At 33.9% G+C, this 23,488-nt stretch overlaps 1 protein-coding gene, 1 long non-coding RNA gene and 2 pseudogenes across 2 annotated transcripts; 3 read left to right on the top strand and 1 right to left on the bottom strand.

Moving 5' to 3' along the window:
* The first annotated feature begins 2,008 nt into the window (after nt 1-2,008).
* LOC120117920 lies at nt 2,009-5,896 on the top strand (annotated as a pseudogene).
* A 3,764-nt stretch (nt 5,897-9,660) lies between these two features.
* LOC120117915 (annexin D8-like) lies at nt 9,661-11,196 on the bottom strand. The gene is made up of 4 exons (XM_039138081.1): nt 10,711-11,196; nt 10,380-10,598; nt 10,207-10,296; nt 9,661-10,110 (listed from the first exon to the last, which is right to left on the bottom strand). Exons 1-4 carry the CDS (start codon nt 11,152-11,154, stop codon nt 9,895-9,897), a joined length of 969 nt encoding a protein of 322 aa, XP_038994012.1. The 5' UTR covers nt 11,155-11,196; the 3' UTR covers nt 9,661-9,894.
* Nucleotides 11,197-16,080: 4,884 nt separating this feature from the next.
* On the top strand, nt 16,081-17,205 carry LOC120117922. The gene is made up of 2 exons (XR_005515701.1): nt 16,081-16,233; nt 16,886-17,205. It is a non-coding gene; the product is annotated as an uncharacterized LOC120117922 (long non-coding RNA).
* A 34-nt stretch (nt 17,206-17,239) lies between these two features.
* LOC120117942 lies at nt 17,240-22,659 on the top strand (annotated as a pseudogene).
* The last annotated feature ends 829 nt before the right edge of the window (nt 22,660-23,488 follow it).

Below are 23,488 nucleotides of genomic sequence, written 5' to 3'. Positions count from 1 at the left end.
ATCATTTTTATAAAAAAATATGCACATAACATATAATTATTTTTTACATTTACTTTAATAAATATGCATATTTCTTATTATATATATTTTAAAAAATAGTCTCCAACTCTTTTGCCAAAAAGTAGGCCCACCCGCAGCACCTTAACAACTTTCCGCCACCAACCCTCTCAGATTTTTTTCAATAAAAATGAAAATAAAATAAAACAACCAATAACGTTTCAATGTGAAAGAAAACACGTAACAATAAAGATAAAATAATCTAATACAAATTTTATTCATCTTTACTAGATGGTGGTCGATAAATGCGTCTCTTAAGGCGCGTGGGTACCTAAAGAGTTTATTAGGAGGGCGTTTGATTCGTGAATGATTATTATAATGAAAATATATTTTTTTAAATTGTATTATTTATTAAATTAAAATAATTATAAAATAATATATGTTTTAAATATTATTAGTTATTTAATAATGATTGTTCAATTACCATTGCATTAGTTGATGTTTGAACCCATGATCTCTAAGAACATCGAAAATTCTTTTAATTACTGAGATAAGTTAATTTATGCTTTAAATTGTATTCTTATGTATAGTTTTTTTTAATGATAATACTTTGTTACTAATAATAATATTTTTAAATGTTATAAAATAATTATTAAATTTATTAAAATATATTTGAATTTAAGTTGTTATAACTCATGCATCAAGTTCTTTTTTAGTTTAATATGAGATAATTATAACATAATATTTATATAAATAATTTTTAATTATTTGATAATAAATATCTGCACACTTTTATAAATTTCATCTTTAAATCTAAAATCTTTAAAAATTATAATAATTCATTTAACTACTAGTGATTTTTTTCCTGCATCAAGTTCAGCTAAACAATTTCACTTTACATCCTTATATTCACCCACGCGACACTCGAGAAAGGACCGCGCGTAGCCTTTAATTTCACAATTTTTTTATTATGATTAAAATGAAAAAATATTTTATTAATATTGCTTTTTTCAGCCATTGAAAGGCAGCGGCTACCAATTTTTGCTATAAAAGACGACTCCTCCGCCCTCACAATTCGTGCCACTTCTTCCTTTCTTATCTCTGTATCTAAGGGACTGTTCTTTAGATTCTCTCCGGTTCCTTTAAGGTACTGTCACTTCTCTCTCTGAATCATGACTGTTTCTTTATCATTTAATTAATTATAACTATGCTTTGAAATGGATTTAAACTTCTCAAAGCGTTTTGTTAAATGAAATTAAGATTTAAACTCCAATTTTTTGTTAAATAAAATTAAGATTTGCGTCTCTTTGTACTGAGATCTACTGTTAAGTGATGAGCATTTCAACTTTCACTGATGATTTTATTCCTGGATTTCCACTAATGATTTGGACTTCTCATTTATTACTTGGGTTTTGTCACAAAAAAAACTAACAAAAATTGAACTATGTGATTAAGATCTATTGAATATTGATGAGTGTCAGAATTTGAACTACACCCGTTGATTTTCTTTCTTGGTTTTCATTGATATTGGTTTAATAATTCTATTTTCAACTTGGTTTTTTCGAAAAATATCAAGAGTTTCCTGCTAACATCTATCAAAAGGTGTAATCATGGATTAGACGTTTTGTTGTATACCAACTTGGGTTTTAGGATTCGTTCAAGAATTTATTTCTTCATTTTATTTTCTTTTGATGAGATCTATTGGTTAGTGTTAGTGTTTGATCTGTTTTCTTGGTTTATCTTTCTATTTTGTCAGTTTATGAAAGCAATCTATTTAGATACAATCGTTTTCATCATAGATCCATAGTGTAATCATTAGTTTCTTTCTATAGATCTAAGTAAAGGAAGCTTTGGATCTCTGTACAAGCTGCATTGCAGATTTACCATGGATCTTACCTTTGACTCTGATGATTTTTGAATTCAGGAAGGATAGGACATATAAGGTTATTATCTTTTATATTTGAATGTTAATAAATCTGAATTTTCTCTGCTATTTTATTTGATTCAGAAAATGGCCTCCCACATTGTTGGATACCCCCCGCATGGGACCCAAGAGAGAGCTTAAGTTTGCTTTGGAATCTTTATGGGATAAGAAGAGCAGTGCCGAAGATTTGCAAAAGGTTGCTACTGATCTCAGGTCATTCATCTGGAAATAGATGTCTGATGCTGGGATCAAGTACATCCCCAGCAACACTTTCTCTTACTATGACCAGGTGCTCGATGCCACATCGATGCTTGGAGCTGTTCCGCCTAGATACAGCTGGAATGGTGGCGAGATCGGATTTGACACTTACTTCTCCATTGCCAGAGGAAATGCCTCTGTCCCTGCCATGGAGATGACCAAGTGGTTCGACACCAACTAGTAAGTTATCGTTTCTTGGTCTTACTTTATTAGCTTATCGACTGTATGCTAGGTTTTCTGATACTAAAATTTTATTCAATGCGTTGTTGCAGCCACTTTATCGTCCCTGAATTGGGACCTGATGTTAACTTCTCTTATTCATCTCACAAGGCTGTTGACGAGTACAAGGAAGCTAAGGTTGTACATTCTCCGAATCTGATTTTTCCATATATTTATATGATAACAATTTAGATATTGTCTTTCATGTATACTATTGCTAGTAGCTAAGTTAATGTTAGGATTGTTAAGTATAGAGGTAGCCTGGAATTAGAGCAGTTAGGCTAGTGCTTAGTGGGGTTTATAAGTTATTTAATGCAGTGAAATATATGGTTGTCTGAATTTGGGATAGAGTCAAGTCTTTGGACCTAAATAAACATGTTTTAACATCCTTTATTCTATGCAATGGCTTAGAATGTAACATTTCAGGGAATGATCTCATGTTTGTCATTATATCGCTTGAGGTATTATATAAGTAATAGTTCATCTCTTTCTAGAACTGTAATTTTATATGATCCAAAATTTTGAGAATTCTAGACTGGGACCGGGAGTAGTAATTAGTTAGACCTGCTTGATTGTGGTGCCAACTTTTAATCCTACGTTTTTTTAGTTGTTATATGTTTTTAGTCTTATGATGAAACTTGGGTGCTTATTATCTGTTCCACATGCAGCTTGGAGTTGACACTGTCCCAGTTCTTATTGGCCCTCTCTCATACTTGTTGCTCTCTAAGCCCGCAAAGGGTATTGAGAAGACCTTTTCTATTCTCTCTCTCCTCCCCTCCTTCTTATCTATAAGTAAGAGTTGCTTTTTTTATGTCTGAGTTTTTATTAATATAACTGCTCTAACTTGCTATTATTAACCCTGAATCTCTTTCCAGGGAAGTTATATCTGAGCTTAAGGCAGCTGGTGCTTCTTGGATTCAGTTTGATGAACCGACCCTTGTCTTGGATCTTGACTCACACCGATTGCAAGCATTCACTTCCGCTTATGCTGATTTGGAATCCACTCTCTCCAGCTTGAATGTAGTGATCGATACCTACTTTGCTGATCTTACTGTTGAGGCATACAAGACACTTATTGGTTTAAAGGGTGTCACAACTTATGGTTTGGATTTGGTTCGTGGAACCCAGACCATTGATTTGGTCAAGAGCAGTTTCCCTAAGGGCAAGTACCTCTTTGCTGGAGTTGTCGATGGAAGAAACATTTGGGCCAACGATCTTGCTTCATCTCTTAGCACCTTGAAGGAGCTCGAGGCTGTTGTTTGCAAAGGTATACTATTTTCTGCTGCATTTTTATGGTGAGTTTTATCATTTTGTTAGTTATTATAACTAATGTCTGTGAATTACTCTGATTTACAGACAACCTTGTGGTATCAACCTCCTGCTCACTTCTCCACACCGCCGTTGATCTAGTAAATGAGACTAAGCTAGATGATGAAATCAAATCCTGGCTTGCATTTGCTGCCCAGAAAGTTGTTGAAGTCAATGCGCTCGCCAAGGTATTGGCGGGTCAGAAGGACGAGGTATCTCCTTTAATCTGGCCACTTGTTTTTTCTAGTCTTCTAAGAACTAAGATATCATCTCAATATGTGAATGATGTCTCGATGCTTTATCCATATTCAGATGACACGATGTCACTTACTAGTTATTTCATCTATTTTTAGCACTTCTTCTCTGCCAATGCTGCTGCTCAATCTTCAAGGAAATCCTCACCAAGAGTGACCAATGAGGCCGTTCAAAAGGCTGTAAGTTTCTGATAAACTAAAATTCCAATTTTATTCCACGTGGCTGCTCAGTAATGGTTATTCATTGTGAAAAATATTCTTTTACTTACCATGTTATATCGTGTTTGCTTTCCCAGGCTGCTGCTTTGAAGGGTTCTGACCACCGTCGTGCCACTAATGTTAGTGTTAGGCTTGATGCCCTTAACCTGCCAATCCTCCCCACCACAACCATTGGCTCTTTCCCTCAAACCTTGGAACTAAGGAGAGTTTGTCGTGAATTCAAGGCTAAAAAGTGAGTTATCTGGAAATTTCCCTCTTTATCTTTATAGTAAAATGTTAATTGGACAAGTCTTTTAACTAGTGCTCTCTCCCTTCAGGATCTCCGAGGATGATTACGTTAAAGCTATCAAGGAGGAAATTAAGAAGGTCGTCAACCTTCAGGAAGAGCTTGACATTGATGTCTTGGTTCATGGAGAACCTGAGGTCAGTATATCTTTTTGTTTTGTTCTCTTACAGTGAAGGGGATATGCCTATGTCTAGTTCTTAGCAGAATATAATCAACTATTGCTTAAATCCGTGCAGAGAAACGATATGGTCGAGTACTTTGGTGAGCAGTTGTTCGGTTTTTCTTTCACTGTTAATGGATGGGTGCAATCTTATGGATCTTGATGTGTGAAGCCACCGATCATCTATGGTGATATTAGCTGCCCCAAACCAATGACTGTTTTCTGGTCATCTACGGCCCAAGACATAACTGCTCCGCCAATGAAGGGAATGCTTACCGGCCCTGTTACCATCCTCAACTGGTCCTTTGTCATAAATGATCAACCACGGTATGCACATTAAAACTGAAAAATATGATTAGAAATTTAACGTTTCCACCAGCAATATTTGTTTTGTCCTATGAATTATCTTTTACATTCTAAGGTTTGTACATTATCCACATTCGAGACTTGCTACCAGATAGCCTTGGCCATCAAGGACGAAGTGGAAGATCTCGAGAAGGCCGGTATTAATGTTATCCAAATTGACGAGGCTGCTTTGAGAGAGGGTTTGCCACTTAGGAAGTCCGAGCATGCGTTCTACTTGAAATGGGTTGTCCACTCCTTCAGGATCACCAACTGTGGTGTCCAGGACACTACCCAGGTTCGTATATTACATCACTCTTTAAGTCTCAAGAAAACCCTTCTATCCATGAACTCTCTTATCTGTATTGTATTTGTCTAACAGATCCACACTCACATGTGCTACTCCAACTTTAATGATATTATCCTCTCAATTATCGATATGGATGCCGATGTCATTACCATCGAGAACTCTCGTTCAGACGAGAAGCTCCTTTCAGTATTCCATGAAGGAGTGAAGTACGGTGCTGGAATCGGTCCCGGAGTGTATGACATCCACTCTTCTAGAATACCATCAACCGAAGAGATTGCCGACCGAATTAACAAGATGCTTGCCATGCTTTAGACCAACATCTTGTGGGTTAACCCCGACTGTAGGCACAAAACTCACAAGTATGCTGAGGTGAAACCGGCCCTAAGCAACATGATTGCTGCTGCCAAGCTGCTCCGCACCCAACTTGCTAGTGCCAAGTGAGAGAGTGTTATCTGAGGAGGAAAAAATGAAAGAAAATTATGTTTTTATCATTTGAATAACTCTTTCTTGAGGCCAATTGATTTTCCTTTTTTTATTTTTGCTCTGAATATTTTTGGTAATATGTAAACTGCCTTTAATTACTTTGAAAGGCGCAAAATTTCCGAGTGTATGTTTTAGCTAAATGAAAATGTCGGTCCTGCCTATGGTTTTTTTCATATAATTACAGAATTTCATTCGTTTTTTCATATATTTGTCGGATATAAATGATAAATACTTTCAAGAAAAAAAATGGAAAATCACAGTATTTGTTTCCAATTAACAAAAACACCATATATGAGAAGTCCAAATAACTAATTTTAAAAACTTCTTATTAATTGGTTTTTTTTTTCCTTTTCATTTAAATGAATTGTTAATTAAATAGTTAAAGTGAGTTGTAGAAGTCCAAATGCATGAGTTGAATAATCCAACAACTTCAGTCCAAATTTTGATAACATCCATTAGTCCAAAAGTTATACTTGGATAAAGAGTCCAATACATACTTTTCCCGTAAAACATATGATAATAAATGATGAATGGTTGGGTTGTTAGTTTAGGTCAATTATTGTTGGGGTCCCTCTGAGTTTGTTTTCTGCTGGATTAAGTCCTTGTTCAGTTTTCAATTTTTGTCCTAGATAAACTCGAGCACACCTTACAGATAATACTGTTCGAATCTATATCATTTAATGAGAACATATAATCCTTACCTCCCTTCGATACCACTCAACACTGGTAGTTGTTTCTGATAAAATTGACATTAAAACTTTCGTTTTTCTCTCTCTCTTGTCTCTTCAAGTAAATTTAAAATTACCAAGCGACCAATGGTAGAAGAATTATTAGTATTTTTTTAGGTTTCAAATTCGAGCACTAATGATATCAAAGGTACAAGTGTTTAGTGTCAAATAATTAAAATTTTAACATTCTATTTAGAGGTGAGAAGAAAACAAGGGTAAAAAAATTGACATCCCTAAAATATTGGAAAATTTGTATTACTTCCTTCGATATTTTTAGAATTTTAATCAAACTTTTTATATTTTTTAGAAACTTTTTATAATTTCTAGAAATTTTTATACTTTTTTAGAAATTCTCACGAAGTTTTATTTATTTTTTTGAATATTTTTAATTAAATTTCTTTAAAAATGTTATTTTTACTAAGCTTCCCAAAGTTTTAACTTTTTTTTTAAATATCATTAAGTATCTTAATTTTTTTTATTAAACCTCCAAATAATTTGATTAATTTTTTATTATTATTTGTGATTTAAGAGAGATTTTGAGAAAATCTAAACTAATAGAATGATATAGTTCATTGACCAAATCAAAAATATGATCAAAATTCAATAACTATTAATGTAGTTTGCCAATATTTAATTGGAAGTAATAAATCTCATAAATTTTGTGTAGTAACTCTTTGAAGGATGCACGTTGGAAGGTGGGTTATCACCATTTGAGAGGGTAGTTGGGGCAGGCTTCTTCCAGGTGCTTGCAAAAGATACAAAGTTATCCAATACAAGGGTATAGACTAGGCTGAGTCTTTTACTGTTGAGTGTGTGAGTGTGAGGATGACGTGTTTTCTTGGTCATGGGTTTTGCATGAGTTTATTAGGGGGGGTTTCTAATCGTCTCTCTCTCTCTGACTTACTCTTATATAAAGAGTTAGTTTCTTCTCTTATTGACAGATTGCTTTGAATAAAATGATTGTTAAAGAAGTTTTCTTATCTTTCTCTCTCGTCTCTATTTTCTATCATGAGAGTACTGATAGGTATCTTAACAATTTGAAGGCTTAACTCAATAGATCAACGTGGGAGGGGCATTGGGCACAAATCTTAATCTTATTGTTTCAAAGTATCCACACATTAAGGGCATCAACTTTGATTTAACCCATGTTGTTGAAGTTGCACCCAATATTCAAGTAATTCTACACTTGGTTGAACTTTATTAATGATCTTTACTTATAAATTTGGGAATAATAAAGAAAAAAGTGTTTTTTTATTAGAAGATTAAGATATAATTGAATCGAGTTTAAATTATTAAAAAAGTTAATTTTAATTTAAACTTTTGTATTCAAGTAAGATTTGATTAAAAACTATTAACAATGAACACTCACTCGAACTCTCAATTGCTGCCTTTGAAATCCTGCAATGTTTCTATTTAAAAAATAAAATGAAAGGTTAAATTGCTTATTTAAAGATATAACATGATAGACAGTATATAGATTACTACCGGGAAGATGGACCTCAAGTGTATCACTATTTTCCTCTCTTTTCCATTTGCAGAAGGCTCGAAACCTTCATAAGAGGTTTCCATGGGAGCCTGCAATTTTTTTTTTGCTTCCCTTTTTTAAAGTTCTCTTCTGGGCTTAGTTAGAGGATAATAAGATTGAAATATTGTATGTGTAATTTTCCTCTTATATTGTATGAAATAAGAAACCTTTGAGAAGGCTGATATAAGGGTTTCCTCTTGTTTTCCCAATAATGATTCCTTCATTGCTTTTGGAAGTTTTGGGTTTCTTTTTGTTTTCAATTAGGTTTCATCTTTATTCCTTTTATATTCCTCACATTTCATAACTTCAATTAGCGTTTTTCCAACATTTTTTTTACTTTTAATGTAAAGGTTATAAAATAACTTGGCACATTTTGAGTTTTTTAAAAGTAAATTGTCTATTTATTTCTACATTATTATTTTGATTACTCAATCATTTTTTCAAAAATTATATATTATATATATTTTTAATCGTCGAATGTTATAATAACTGTTAATTTAACAAAAATAATAACATTTTAATATTTTTAATGAAATTTGTCATTTTCACGTAACAAGTTTTATTAAATATAATAAAATCTATTTTTTATTACGATAATAATTATATTTTTATTAATTAAAAAATAAAAAAATTCGTAACCCAGAGATGATGAATTTTATGTAGAGTTTTTGAAGTTTGAAAATAAGTTTTGTGTATTACTTGACCAAGGTATAATGGCAATATGGAGGAATTAATGTTGTCAGGGGGTTAAGATCAGCGATGGAAGAGCTTTTACATATATACAATCATTCGGAAAAGGTATAAGTGCTTTTATAAACACTTCAATTTTTCTTTAACAAAACCTTGAATTTTCATGTTTATAGTTAACTTCTATAGTTTTCTTGTTATTTAAGAAAAAGATGTCCTGAAATCATGTGTTTTGCTTAAAGGAACTCGTAATCTCCTTTCTTCAAATTAACAAAAATATAAAATATTATTTTAATTTATAAATAATTTTTAATATATTTAATAGAACTAGTCATGTAAAATGACAAATTTCATAAGAAATATTAAAAATATTCAGTTTTGAACTGTACTATAAATCCAAATAAAGTTTCCGTGGGGATAATTAAACTAATTTTGTCAACTGAAATGACACTTGCGGGTGTAATAAGTGCAAAATGGAATGAGAATGACTATGTCGGGCCCTTCAATTAATAAAAAATTCTAAGCAATTAGCCGTTAAAATTTTACTTTTAAGGAACCTTTCATGCTAATGATGATGTTTTTGGGTCTGAAAATTATGGTACGTTTTCAATCTACTTGCCTAATTTATTATTGCCAGAATTCTTTAATCCAAGGCTCAATATACTCCATGCGTTGTCATAGTTTTGATGTGCATGCTATGATTAAGCAATATAAACACCATAATATATATTGATTATCAGTATTATGTTAAGTCATTTTGATTTCACAATTGAACTTGTTTCCAGGATTCAATAATTGTTGATAGATACTCCAAATTCTTCACAACATTATATTAATTTTAGCTTTCTTTCAACAGGCAACGAAACCAAAAGATCATCATATGCAGTAAAGTTGCACCACAGAAAATGCAAAAGGACTTTAAAGTTGATTTCTGACAAACATGCTTTAGCTTTTTCTACACTTCAATTTTTGAGATTTTGCTTTAAACAACTGGCTGGAATTCTCTGGGAATGCTTTTATTACATGATACAGTAAAGCTATAATGCTATATTATCTATTCGAAGTTATGTTATCCGGACTTGGACGTGAGTGTTACATACAAGTTTATATTTGATACGAGTGTCGATATTTTTTTATCTGCTTTAAAGAAAATGAAGGGTCCGGATAACTACGACATACGAGTTTATACCAGAGCTAAAAGGAGACGACTGTTTTATTAGCTAAAGCAAGAAGGAAGTCTCTGTAATCCCCAGAGGGAATGCTTTCACATATGGCTTCTCTCGGTTCAACTCCGAATTTTGCCTTGAAAACCTTTTGAATTTCATCCATTTCCGTTTCGGATCTGCTCACCATCACTCGTGTTACGGCTCCTCTATCAGCTGTCATCCCTTTGATGCTAGCGAATAAAACCTGAAACCAGTCAAGCAGAAAATATTATGTCACTCGAATTCGAGTGTGAATATTTGGTACGGATATGTATCAATGGACTTACTGCGGTTTTATTACCTTTGCATAATAGCTAGTTGGGTTGCAAATACATTTTACAACCATCTTTAATGCATCCTTAAACTCCCCAGAACTGCCATCAGTGATTGACTGAGAAAAACAAAGGAATCAATATGTTTTTTCTTCACTATCAGAACAGATTAAGAATATTACAAAAACGGAACAAATTTTACCTTTGTGTAATCATGCCCATAGATATGTTTATAGAAAGATAATGTCAGCTTAAGATGTGGAATGCTTCTTTTAGTGAAAATCTCAAGCACGAGACCTTCATCAATGGCACCAGGGCTTCCTTCCCCTGTCTCGTAAAGCCTCCTCGCATCGCATTTCGCTGTATGTTGGCTAACATCTGCTTGGTGTGCCTTGTGCGATGTGGATAATGCAACCAGAATCTGCCAATAAGAACATAGATGAATAGCTGGTATCAATTTTTTTTTCCATATTTCAGCCGGTTTTCTCCGAGTGGATGTGTGTCGGACACAGAAAAAACTCGGAAAAATTTACCTTCTGGTAAGGGTGGGGAGGCTCAATATTGATGATATCTTGATCCATATTAGTTTTGTACTTGGAGTGATAAGCTTGTTTAATAAGTGCAATATGACTTGATTTTCGTCCCACAAAAATTTCAACCAGAGCCGTATAATTAGTATCATCTTGCAGAAGAGCTTCGCGAGCGACAATGGCGTCACGTTCATAAGGATCGAGCATCCAAAGGGACAAAGCTGCGCAAGTTTTGGGCGATACACTACGATGGCTAGTTTTTGCCAGCAGAGTTATCAAATCTTCCCCGTACATTTCCTTGTAAGTCTCTCTGATTCGCCTGCATTCAAGCTGAGTTCGACCGGCCAAAGCTCGGATCAACTGGTTCGATCTTCCCCGTGATTCGTGAATTTCCTTGCATTCGTTCTCAAAACTATGGCTTGGAGATGCTAGGATTTTGGTAGCCATGAAAGTGGAGATTATGTGATGTAGTATTTTTTTTCCAGCCGCATAAACTATATAAAGTTGCATATACAAGACTTGCACTCCAAGCAAGGGATCTTTTGATTAATTTTCCCCTAATTCAGATAGATTAAATATTTTAAAAAAATTTGTCATCCAATAGTTTATTGCGGTAATATTAAATATATTCTCAATTACAATAAATAGGTATAGTAATGCAATTAAATTATAATGCAAATATTGGTGGTTTATTTAGGAAACGCATGATGGAGAAAGATACAAGAAGCTTCCTCTTCTTTTTGTGCATCTTTTGGGGGAGGGAGAAGAAAGTGATGATGTAGAACAGGCTGTACTTCGATGCGTTGCCATGTGATAGTTTTGTTTGGTAGCAATGAAGTAATGGATTTCCAAGTAGATTGTGAGTATGAAAATGGTCATTTTCCAACCAACTTTTTAAATGGGATTTAAATTGTAATTGTGGATATATTTTTCGTTGTTTTACTTTTATGATAATAATTATTTTTAATAACATGTGATGATTATTTTTTATAATTTTCTTAATATATTAATAGTATACACATTAAATTTTCGGAAGATCAACATTTAAATATTTGATTTCGGTTATTATTTTATTTTTATTTTATTTAATTAATCGAATATAGATAACATAAAAAAAATAAAAAAAAAGAGAAAATGGGTTAAAACTGGTAGCAAATTGGATGAATGCAACTATTTGAAGTATAACTTTAAGCTGTACCTAACCTTTTTCTAAAAGCTCTTCGTAAAGTCAATAATAGCATTTATATATTATTATGTAGTATTTAACTGACTGGATAGTTTTTAATAAAATTAAAGATGTTTAGGCATAATGTTGACTTGCTTTTTTCAAGTGAACATAGCTAATGCCGAGGAATGTACTGAGGGTGGAGGGGATAATCGCCTTTTTCTTTAATTTAAAATTATTATATATTTTAAATATTTGTTCATATATTTTTAAATTCTGTTTTCGTCTTTCTTGGAAATTTGAAAGTTTACCACCTTGAAAATTTTAGAAGCTTACTCTCTTCAGCAAACAATTATGTGTTCATCCCTCTACTCCTTAATTAAAACCTATTATGTTAGCGTCCTTTTTTTTATAGGTTGTCTTAATTTTTGGAATATGTCTCAAAGACATCATTAAAATTTGAAGTAAACTCTCATATTGTATTATTGTACTACCTTTTAAAGTTGCATTGGCCTTTGCCTTGATCTTTACAAGCCTAACCAACTCATCTACCAAATATTCATGCCATATATGAAATAACATGTGCAAATAAAATCATAAAATTAAAATATTTAAAAATTTATGACGTAAAAAAAGAATAATTTTTATATATTGAGATTTTTTTAAAAAAATCATCTGATACTATTATATTTAAAAAAAAAGGAAAATCGACTTGGGCCAAAACAAAATATGCAAAACATGGGTCAGGGCTTACTTTCTATTCTTTTTGAAGGTGGGTCTGCCCTTACTTTCTAACTCACAAAAATAATCATCGGATTCTTGAGCCTTCGTTTGATTCAACCCATATGTATATTATTATTAAATATTTGTTCGAATTGATATTAGGGTAAATTACTCCAAATATCACTAACCTTTAGGCGTTGGCTCGAAAATGTCACTGACGTTTCAATTTTGCCAATTTAAGCACTAACGTTTATGTTTTACTCCAATTAAGCCACCCCGCGTTAATCCGTTAACGGACGATGACATGGTATGGATGGGCCATGACGGTGATGACGTGGATGCCTTACAAAAACGACGTCGTTTTGCTTGAAAAAATTATTGAAATATTATGCAACTAGATGGATTTGAACCCCAAAATCCTCAAAAAAAAAATTAATGCTTAACCATTGAACTACATTATATATTTCTATTATGTTTTCTATAAAAGTTTTAAAATTTTAAAACTTCAGCTAACAATGCTTGAACCCCAAATAAAATTATTGCTTAACCCCTGTCATCGATATCTAGTACCCTTTATCTCCATCTACATTCTATTGTTTTCATCACCATATTCTCGATATTGTTGATTTTAGTAAATTCAATAACACACCTATCAGATGTACAAGTTCTCAAAGATATGAAAAATGGTGTGGACCCTCATTCCATTGCTTCGGATCTTGTTTGAGCTATTGGGATTTCTCCATTGAGCCATGCGGTAACATCTTCACCGACCACTTCACTTGTGGCCTCATGTGTGATACACTCGTCTCTGGTTTTGCTTCTAGTTCCTAACTCATTCTCCAATTTAACTCGCCTTGATCGACTAGGTCTCTCTGGGAACTCAGTCACCGGTGAAATACTCGCCGTTCTTGGCTCACTCCCTCACCTTCAAGAACTCTACCTTGACAACAACCATCTCCATGGACCAATTCCTTCAAGCTTTAACAACCTAACACGCTTGCAAAGACTCTAAATCCAACGAAACTACATTTCTAGTGAGTTTCCTATCTGGGTTCACTCAGAAAGCTTTACTTTCTCGACGCTAGCGATAACAACGTATCCGGCCAATTCTCGTAAACTTTTATAGTATCTCTCATCGAGTTCTCGATGAGGAACAATATCCCAGACAACATCGACAATATTAGGTTCTTACAAGTTCTAGATTTCAGTTCCAACATCTTATACGGTGCAATATCATCAGTTTTTTTAAAGCATCGTTAAAAACTTTTATAGAAAACTAACAAAGAAATATAAGGTAACTCAATGGTTTAAGTATCATGTTTAGTATCCATGGGTTTGGGGTTCAAATCCCTCAGGTTACATATTATTTTAATATTTTTTCAAGCAAAACGACGTCGTTTTAGTAATGCATCCACGTCATCACCGTCACGGCCCGTCCATGCCATATCATTGTTCCGTTAACGGATTAACGGCGGGGTGGCTTAATTGGAGTAAAATATAAACGTCAGTGCTTAAATTGACAAAATTAAAACGTCAACGACATTTTCTAGCCAGCGCCTAAAGGTTAGTGATATTTGGAGTAGTATACCCTTGATATTATTATGTATCAAGTCTGTTATTGAATTATTAACACATAATTTTATTTAAATTTATCTTATAATGATATTTTTTTTCATATCATATTTGTATATAAAATTAAATAAAATTATTGAAATTTACTCATTTAAGAATGAAACCCATGTTCGATGTATAAATATTTAAACTCATAACTATGAGAAAATTTAATATTAAAGCTGGGGCATTATATCAACAAGATGCTGCACAAGGAATGGGAGATTGAGGCCACACACGTGCATAGCGAAGGAAACCGGATGCCGGATGACATAACAAAGATGGTCCAACCCGAAGATAGCCGATGCTACACAATGACAACGGCACCAGCTGCCATTGAAGGAACGCTAAAAGCCGAGGGATGTAGTTAGAATAACATAGAATAGAGTCTTAATTTCGTTTGTTAACCAAAAAAAATACGTTTCTTACTATACAAAATAAAAACACAAAGACCATTTAATTTGTAAGTAGATGAAGAAATAAAGACATGGAGAATTCGCAGAAGTTAGCCGTCCTTATTTTTGTTGTGCTTCGAAATTGTACATATAATCTATGCGATCGATGTGTCCACAAATTCCCACCCATTGTGTCAGGGTACTTCCCTTTGTCTTTGCTTTCACCCTTGCTCTTAGATTTTATCTCGGGAATATGTGATTCATCCGGTTTAATAAGATTGATTTAATTTGATTCGGATGTAAAATAAGAAATATTCAATTTTGATTCAATAAAAAAATCATTTTTATCAATATCATTTTTTCCCTTCCGTTAAGGTTGACCAAAATAAAACATTTAACTATTAGAATCAATTTCTTAAAAGATCAATGCATCTATCTCAACTGATGATTTAAGGAAAAAGGAAGTTCCCCACATGTCTTCAATGAAATGATTAATTCGATCATCGACCAAATCGAATTTTCATTAATCAGTTTTTTAATTGTTAATCAAATTGCTTTTTGATTTTTTTGAAAATAATAATCGAACCAAATAAAATTTTGTTAATTTAGTTGGTGACCAAATTAACCAAATTTTAACAATTTTTAGTTAGACTAATTTGGGTTTAATAGAGGTATTTTTTTTATTTTAGATTAAATTTTAGTTAGGCATTGATAATTTAACGAGTCTTATGTGGTTAAAAATAATTAGGTTTGAACTTTTAATGGGCTTAAGCTTAAAATATGTGTTTAACATATATAATATTTAATATTTTCGATTAGTTCACTGATTTCGAATTGAATTAACCATTAACCTAATATTGAAAAAATTAACCAACCGTTCTCGGATCAAAAAAATTCCATGGCCGACTATTTTAACTGAACTAATTCAAATCGACCAATTAATTCGGTTAAAACCGAAAAATGAACACCCTCAGCTGCAAGTATACTAAGCACTAAATATGTCTCTCTCTAAATGTGCACGCAACACAATCATTATCTCTCAATATCGTTTCGATAACATTCTAATTGAATTAACGAGAACATTACCCGTTAATGCAACAGATGAATAACAAAGAATTTTTGTAACCTTTATATTATCGGTTTCTATTTTCACTTTATAATAATCTAATTGGTATATATGCACCAAAAAGAATCGTGGATTCAATCATCGACACTCCTAACAAAACTAAAGAGCTATTAATTTTTTTAGCCAACGACTCTAATATTTTAACGGCTGATGTTCAAAAATATTAATGATAATTTCGTTAAAAACATTTGGTAACCAAAATAAAATTACGGTAATATTTGATGACTAATCGAACAGTTTACCCTAAAAAGAAAGCCTAAATTGAATCCAGTTCTCATATTGTCATTATGTCAAATGCATAAGGTCAAAACCGTCAATATGCTATTTAAGTTCCCGGAATACTCTTTGTCTCGTCTTCAGTTCTTTCTTTCCCTTCTGTTGCCTTTGGTTCTTTTGGGGTATAATCTTTAGCTTCGGTTCTCTGTAATAGAAAAAAAAAGGATATCTTTGCTTCATATTATCATTGAAAATTACGTTATTCGAATTTCAAACAATTTCTCTTGAAGGTATGTGAAAAGATTTGGTTTTCTTTGTTTTGGAATAGCAAAAAAATGTATATTTTCCCCTTCATTTCTGTGTTGTTTTAGTTGAATTTATTGAGAATTTAATATTGGATATTTTGTTTTCATTGTTTGTATAGTGTTTTTTGTTCTATTTTTTATTAAGTTGTCATTGCTGAAGCTGGGAACTTTGGGAAGCTATTGTATCTGAATGGATGTTTTGTTTTCTTATTTGTTGGTGTGATTTACTATTATCAGTTTTGGTTAAATTCATGTATTTTTTGTTCTGGAAATTGATTTTTTCCTATGATTAATTTGATACTCTCATTTGTTTCTACTTTAAATTCTGCATTTTGGTTCTGCTTCCCAGAAATTAATCAGTTTAAATCCATTGTCACACTATTTAAGTTTTAATTTACAAATAGCTTGTAAGATCAAATGCATTTTCATTTTTTATTTGCAATCAAAGTTGTTTTTGTCTCATTGCATTTGATGTTTTAATTCCTTTTGATGTTTATATCATAAAATTTGCTTCTTTTTTGGGTTGTATTCTAGTGATTGAGTTGTTTTTTTATGTTGTTCTTTCATTCTTTCTTTGGTTGTTATATATTTCTTCTACATGATACTTTATGCTGATCCATGAAATTTCAAAATGCAGCACTTTTTATTTATATGAGATATCTTTCTTCCTCATGAATGCTGATGGGGGGTTATGAATGGTTGTTGAAATTGGTATATTTTCATTGTAAAGATGGTGAAGATGACGGCAGGATGATATGTTATTGACTCGACACTACATTTGAAAGGAAATATATTCTAGAATTTGTGGATGTCTTGGTAGGCTACTTGGAACTGAGAAACCTGTGCCTTTTTTTTGGCATGCTCTAATATCTTTTTAGGGGTTTAGATCTCCGGCTAAAGACATAAGTAGAAGCCATCAGTTCTAACTTCTGAATTTTAATTTTTTTTCCAATAACTAAAAAAAAGACAAAACAAAAAAAACTTTTTATAGGTTGTTCTCTCGACATATATAGTAGTGGAGATGTTAACTTCACCTCAAAGACAGAAGCTGAACCTCCAAAAATCCATGCGAAAAGTCTCATCTAGTGAATCACATAAAGATTTGTGGCTTGCTGTGCGAAAAGGGTCCTTGCCTGATGTAGATTCAGCATTGGCTCTATTTAAGAAAATTGGTGGGAACATTGATTCTAGGAACACTTTTGGCCTGACTCCTCTTCACATCGCAACTTGGAGAAACCACATTCCCATTATTCAAAGGCTTCTAGCAGCTGGTGCTGATCCTGACGCTAGGGTGTGTAATCCTTCTCATCTCTTAGTTGATCTGAATGTGTTAAAGTTCATAATAGATGTCTATCGAGTATCCTTCTTTGGAATGTTTATGGTATTGTATTAAACATTATATACAATCATCTTACTATGGATGTTTATTTCAGGATGGAGAATCTGGATGGAGTAGTCTTCACAGGGCTCTGCATTTTGGTCATCTTTCTGTAGCAAGTGTTCTCCTGCAGTCTCATGCTTCTATTACATTGGAAGATTCAACTGGTAGAACACCTATAGATCTCCTTTCTGGGTCTGCGTTGAAGGTTTTCGAAAGTGGGCTTGATTCAGGTGCGTCCTACTGTCTTTACTTAATTGGGAAACATTTGATTGTTTTATGCAAATCAAATCTACCCGTTTTAAAGTATAACAAATTTCCTTGTGTTTTTAGTAGCTACCGAGGTTTTTAGCTGGGGAAGTGGTGTAAACTATCAACTTGGAACTGGAAATGCCCATATACAAAAGTTACCATGCAAACTTGATTCATTTCATGGCTCTGTAATCAAGTTAATTTCTGCTGCTAAATTCCATAGTGTAGCTGTTACTGCTCATGGAAAAGTCTACACCTGGGGTTTTGGAAGGAAAGGCCGCCTCGGGCACCCTGACTTTGACATCCATAGATAAAAGACTTCTCTTACTTTCGCATGAGACAGAGCCTTAGCTGCTTTGTTGATTCAAGCTGGAACACTAAAGTAAAATATAAGCCACGAGAACTCTATATGTGGAATTTTGTTGGTTTAAAATTTATGTCGTCTTTTTCTGAGATTGGAATACCAAACTGAAATTATTTTAAAGTTTGGGAGAGTTTTATTTATTATTTTCATTTTGGGATGATAATCATAAACCAACTATTTATCTTTTATATTTTCCAGTGGTCAAGCTGCAGTTATCACTCCCCGCCAAGTGACATGGTTTGGGCACTCGTCGGGTGAAAGCAATTACTGCAGCTAAACATCACACTGTAGTTGCTACTGAGACTGGGGAAGTGTTCACTTGGGGATCCATAGAGGTAAAAGCTCAAGGGTTATACTGGCAAGATTTGCTGACCATATGGGAAAATTTCCTAATGTGAAAATTTCCTTGATTGCATTGATTGTTCAAACAAATCAAGTACTAATTGACAAGAAATGCTGAAGTAGACTTCATCTTGTGTTGTGCAGAGGGTCAGTTGGGCTATACATCCGTGGATACCCAACCAACACCACGTAGAGTAAGTTCACTTAAATCAAGAATAGTTGCTGTTGCTGCTGCGAATAAGTACACTGCCGTTGTTTCCGAGTCTGGTGAAGTTTTCACTTGGGGCTGCAACCGGGAGGGTCAGCTTGGTTATGGAACCTCTAATTCAGCATCAAATTACACACCGAGAATAGTTGAGTACCTCAAAGGCAAGGTCTTTAAGAGTGTTGCGACAGCAAAATATCACACAGTTGCATTGGGAGCTGATGGAGAGGTATATATGCCAGCACCTTCTATAATTGATAATTAGATTCATCTCTACTTGTACTATTTCTAAATCCCATGTATTTGGATTCGAAATGAATGAATTAAAGTTACGTTTTCACCTGCTATTGGAGGATGAGACAGAGAGTATATTTATTTGCACATGGGGCTAAAAACAGTGATATTTGTATGGCAGGTATATACTTGTGGTCATCGACTTGTTACACCTAAACGAGTTGTCATTACTAGAAATCTAAAGAAGAGTGGAAGCACCCCTATGAAATTTCATCGAAAGGAGCGGCTTCATGTGGTTGCAATTGCTGCTGGGATGTTACATAGCATGGCTATGACTGAAGATGGAGCATTATTTTATTGGGTTTCCTCAGATCCTGATCTTAGATGCCAACAGGTTCTATTCTATTTTTGCTGCTGATTTTTTCTTTCTCTTGAGTGAAACTTATTATGTATTCCTTCTGGATGAATTTGTACAGCTACATTCACTGTGTGGAAAAATAATCATAAGCATTTCTGCTGGTAAGTACTGGGTTGCCGCTGCTACTGCTACAGGTGATGTTTACATGTGGGATGGCAAGGAAAGCATGGATAAACCTCCTGTCGCAACCCGGTTACTCGGCGTTAAGAGGACTACTTCAGTTTCAGTAGGTGAAACTCATCTTTTGACTATCGTTTCGCTCTACCACCCTGTCTATCCTCCCAATATACCCCAGAGTGATCAGGCACCAAAGTTGGAATTCAATGATGAAGTAGAAGAATTTGACGAGGAATTTTTGTTTAATGATCCAGAATCTAGTAGTATGAGTTAATCCGTACATAAAAATGATTCTGAGAAGAAGTCCATTCCGAGCTTAAAGAGTCTTTGTGAGAAAGTGGCAGCAGACTGTCTAGTGGAGCCACGGAATGCAATTCAACTACTTGAAATTGCAGAGTCACTTGGAGCTGACGATCTAAGCAAGCATTGTGAGGTAATCTCCTCGGAGGTCTTAACAATTATTGGGAGAAATTTTACATATATTCTTCAGAAGTCTTTTGTTTGTACCTAACTTGTAATATTGCCTTGGACATTCTTACGATAATTAGTATACCAGAATTTGAATGCTGTAAGGCTTAGGGCTTTTTTTTTTTTTTTTTTTTTTTGGGGGGGGTGTGGTTGGGAGGGAGCAGATCAGGACTTTCTGGTAAGGGTCTAAACACGGTGTTTGTCATGAAATATACTTTGACTATGAAGTCATTTTGACTTCTTCAATGCAGGACATTGTCATTCGTAACCTGGACTATATCTTAACAGTCTCATCGCAAGCTTTTGCAAGTGCATCGCTAGATGTTCTAGCTAATCTTGAGAAGTCATTAGACTTGAGATCATCAGAATCATGGAGTAACCGAAGGCTTCCCACTCCTACTGCTACCTATTCGGTTATCATCAATAGCGACAAGGAGGATGGTGAAAGTGAGGTTGGGCTCTTTTCTGCAACCTAATGATGATCCTAATCAAGGAATTGCTGAACAAGTTCGAGCTTTGCGGAAGAAGTTGCAGCAGATCGAGGTGCTTGAAATGAAGCAGTTGGGTGGATATGATTTTGATGACCAACAAATAGCAAAGCTGTAGAGAAAACCAGCTCTTGAAAATTGTCTCACTGATCTTGGTGTTCCAGTTGAAAATCTCAGTCGAAAGGATCTTGTTCGGTTTCAATAGATGTGAAAGGAAACAAAAAGGCTGAGGTTTCAAGAAAACAGAGGAGGAAGAGCAAACAAAGGGTAGCTCAAGTTGAGACAGTCTCGGGTTTTAGTACTAGTAACATAGAACCAAACAACGTGAAGGACTTTTCCGATATTGAAATCCCTCAAGTTTTAACAAATAAGGTTAGATTTCTTGAACCCAGTATGCTTCCTGCATGTAAATACTTCTTTTGAATGCCTCCATTTTCAGTGGACACTCTGAATGGAAGATTGCTTGGTTGTAGTTCTAGTGCTTAATTGTTTGCTCTCTTCTATCCTGTATTGATTAAAATTTTGTTTAGTTTATTTGTTCTGTATCATTAATCCAGGCAATACTTTTTATGTTTTGAGTTCAACCAGTAGGTCCAAAATGTGGAGCTGTGAATTGAGGTACGGAAGTCTGCAATAACGTATTAGGATTTCTCAAGCTTAAATTAATTGAAGCCTTTTCTTTTTGTTGAATGATCTTGATATTCATCAGAACTAGCCATCCGTAACTGAACCTTTGACAGCTTCGTTATGGCCCTTAAGGATTTCATGTGCCCGTTATGATTGTCAATATCTGGAAATTTCTACAACTTTAGTAAGTCTGATGTATGATAAGATTCTTTGAGATCCTTTACTCCTGATCCTGATCCTGATCCAGTTCATGCTTTGAATCAGCACTTGACACCATAGTTTGGAAATAAGCAGACATGTATTTTGTGAGTTTGCTTTTTGGTTTATCTTATCCTGAGAAGTTTGATTAGGGTCTTGTATTATTGCATCTTGAATAGTGTTTTTCCTTTTATTCCCTGTAAATTTCTTAAAGGAAAAAAGAGTTAAAATTATCTGAACAAGTTTTCGTGTTTTTTGAAGTCTGTCATGTTTGACAGGAAGAAACTGATATGTCCCAAGGAAGTACATCAGATCAAGCCTCGAAAGAGTCTACTTCCTTTGTTCAGAGAAAGGACAGTTCGATCCGAGCAAAAGATAAGAGTACTTCACAAACAGCAACCAAGAAGAAGAATAGGAAAGCTGGACTTTCTATGTTTCTGAGTGGTGCTCTTGATGACGCACCCAAACATGTTCCACCTCCTCCGCCAACACCCCGAATTATGGGCCCGGTATGGGGTGTTGCAAAAGTTCTAAAGGGAAAAGCTTCACTTTGTGAAATTCAGGATGAACAGAGCAAACTATAGGTGAACTGGTTACATGGAAGCAAAAATCAGGCAGAAGATCATGTTGTTGATAGAAATTCAGGAAAAATCCTTTTGAGTTCGTTCTTGCCATCCAAGCCAATTTCCTTTGCCTCAATTCAAGCTTTACAGGCATCTGATGTAGAAAAAAGCACGGCCCGTTGGTCTGCTTCTGGTACTTATACGGCCATCTCTTAGGGACATTCAGATGCAGCAGGTGCGTGAAATTACCGCCCTCCGGCTCTCCCCATCTCTGTGTCATACATGCCTCATTAATTGGTTTAATAATTTATATTATCTGCGTTTCCTCCTTGTATGATATTTCCATCCTATTCTGTTCCGTGCAATGTATATTGAATCTGGTCATGCAGTTTGCGTTCTTATTATTCATTTCTGGTTTGGTCTTTTCAACCAAAAGCAGGGAAAACAACTGCAGAATCTTTCTCGCAGTCCAAAAACAAAAGTGTCTGGGCTTCCAACTGCTACCAGTCGAGGTTCGCCATCGGATTCCCCTGCAATGAGTCATTGGTTCAAACCAGAGGTTGAAGCAACTTGTTCGATTCGGTCAATTCAGATAGAAGAGAGGGCTATGAAGGATCTGAAACGCTTCTACAGCAGTGTTAAAGTTGTCAAAAACTAGTCGTGAGAGGGCCTAATGACGATGAAATTTTCTTTTGTTTCAAATTTCCCCTTTGGTTAAACGTAATTTTGAGTGTGCAGATGTCTCTCGCAGTTAACCTTCTTATTTTAGGATAGTCAAATGACATTTTTAAGTTACATTTTTGGCATTCAATAAAATTATGTAACTTAGCATCTTCTTGGAGCATCAAATGACATCATAAAAAAATAAAAACAAGGGGTAAGGTTAAATTCGATCAAATCAATTAAATCTCCGAGTCTTTCAACATAAAGATTTACATGGTCAATTGATAGAAAGTTTTCATACAATTGATATGAGAACAAAGATATAATAGTTATTATTTTTTTTTTAAAAAAAATTGAGAACCTATTTAATTCATTGAGGATTCTAACCCATAATTAAAAAAGCGAACCTCCCATTAATTTAAGGTTTAAAACAATAGTAAATTGTGTTATTGTAGTGGAAGCCCATACTATCCTCCTCTGAAATCCAAATCTCCTGTCAATTTTCAGTGCTAAGCTCATGATCTTTATGTTTTATTATTCATATTTTTTATATGTGATATTTGTTTTTAACTTGGAAGAAGACAACACCATCCTTCCAAAACTTACCAGCCTTTTTCATTATTTTTAAACCCGGACTGATCTGCCTATCATGTGCACGTTTATACGCATTTTCTTTTTTCCATTTATTAATAATTTCTATCTTCATTTCATTTTAACAATCACATCTAGGTTTTATTAATAAAAATAAGAAAGAAATCATGATTACAACATACTCAAGTATAAAGAGAAAATTGGGGATAATAGTCACCAAAAAAAAAGTTTATACATAAAATAAAAATATTAAATCCAAATATACGAAGAAAAACAAATTTTTTCCTTGAAAATGACATCCAACATAAAAAAAACTCAATAACCTTTATAAA

Source organism: Hibiscus syriacus, unplaced genomic scaffold (genome assembly GCF_006381635.1).
Source record: "Hibiscus syriacus cultivar Baekdansim isolate YM2019G1 unplaced genomic scaffold, ASM638163v2 tig00110324_pilon, whole genome shotgun sequence".
NCBI classification, from domain to species: domain Eukaryota; kingdom Viridiplantae; phylum Streptophyta; class Magnoliopsida; order Malvales; family Malvaceae; genus Hibiscus; species Hibiscus syriacus.
The sequence above is the reverse complement of the archived record's forward strand: the minus strand, read 5'-3'. Positions and strand labels throughout refer to the sequence as shown.

Excerpts from the sequence above, each read along its gene's own strand:
- LOC120117915 (XM_039138081.1), bottom strand. The coding sequence starts at position 11,154 with ATGGCTACCAAAATCCTAGCATCTCCAAGCCATAGTTTTGAGAACGAA. Across the intron at positions 10,599-10,710 it reads CTCCCCACCCTTACCAGAAG|ATTCTGGTTGCATTATCCAC; the intron begins GTAAATTTTTCC and ends TCTTATTGGCAG. Across the intron at positions 10,297-10,379 it reads ATGGGCATGATTACACAAAG|TCAATCACTGATGGCAGTTC; the intron begins GTAAAATTTGTT and ends TGTTTTTCTCAG.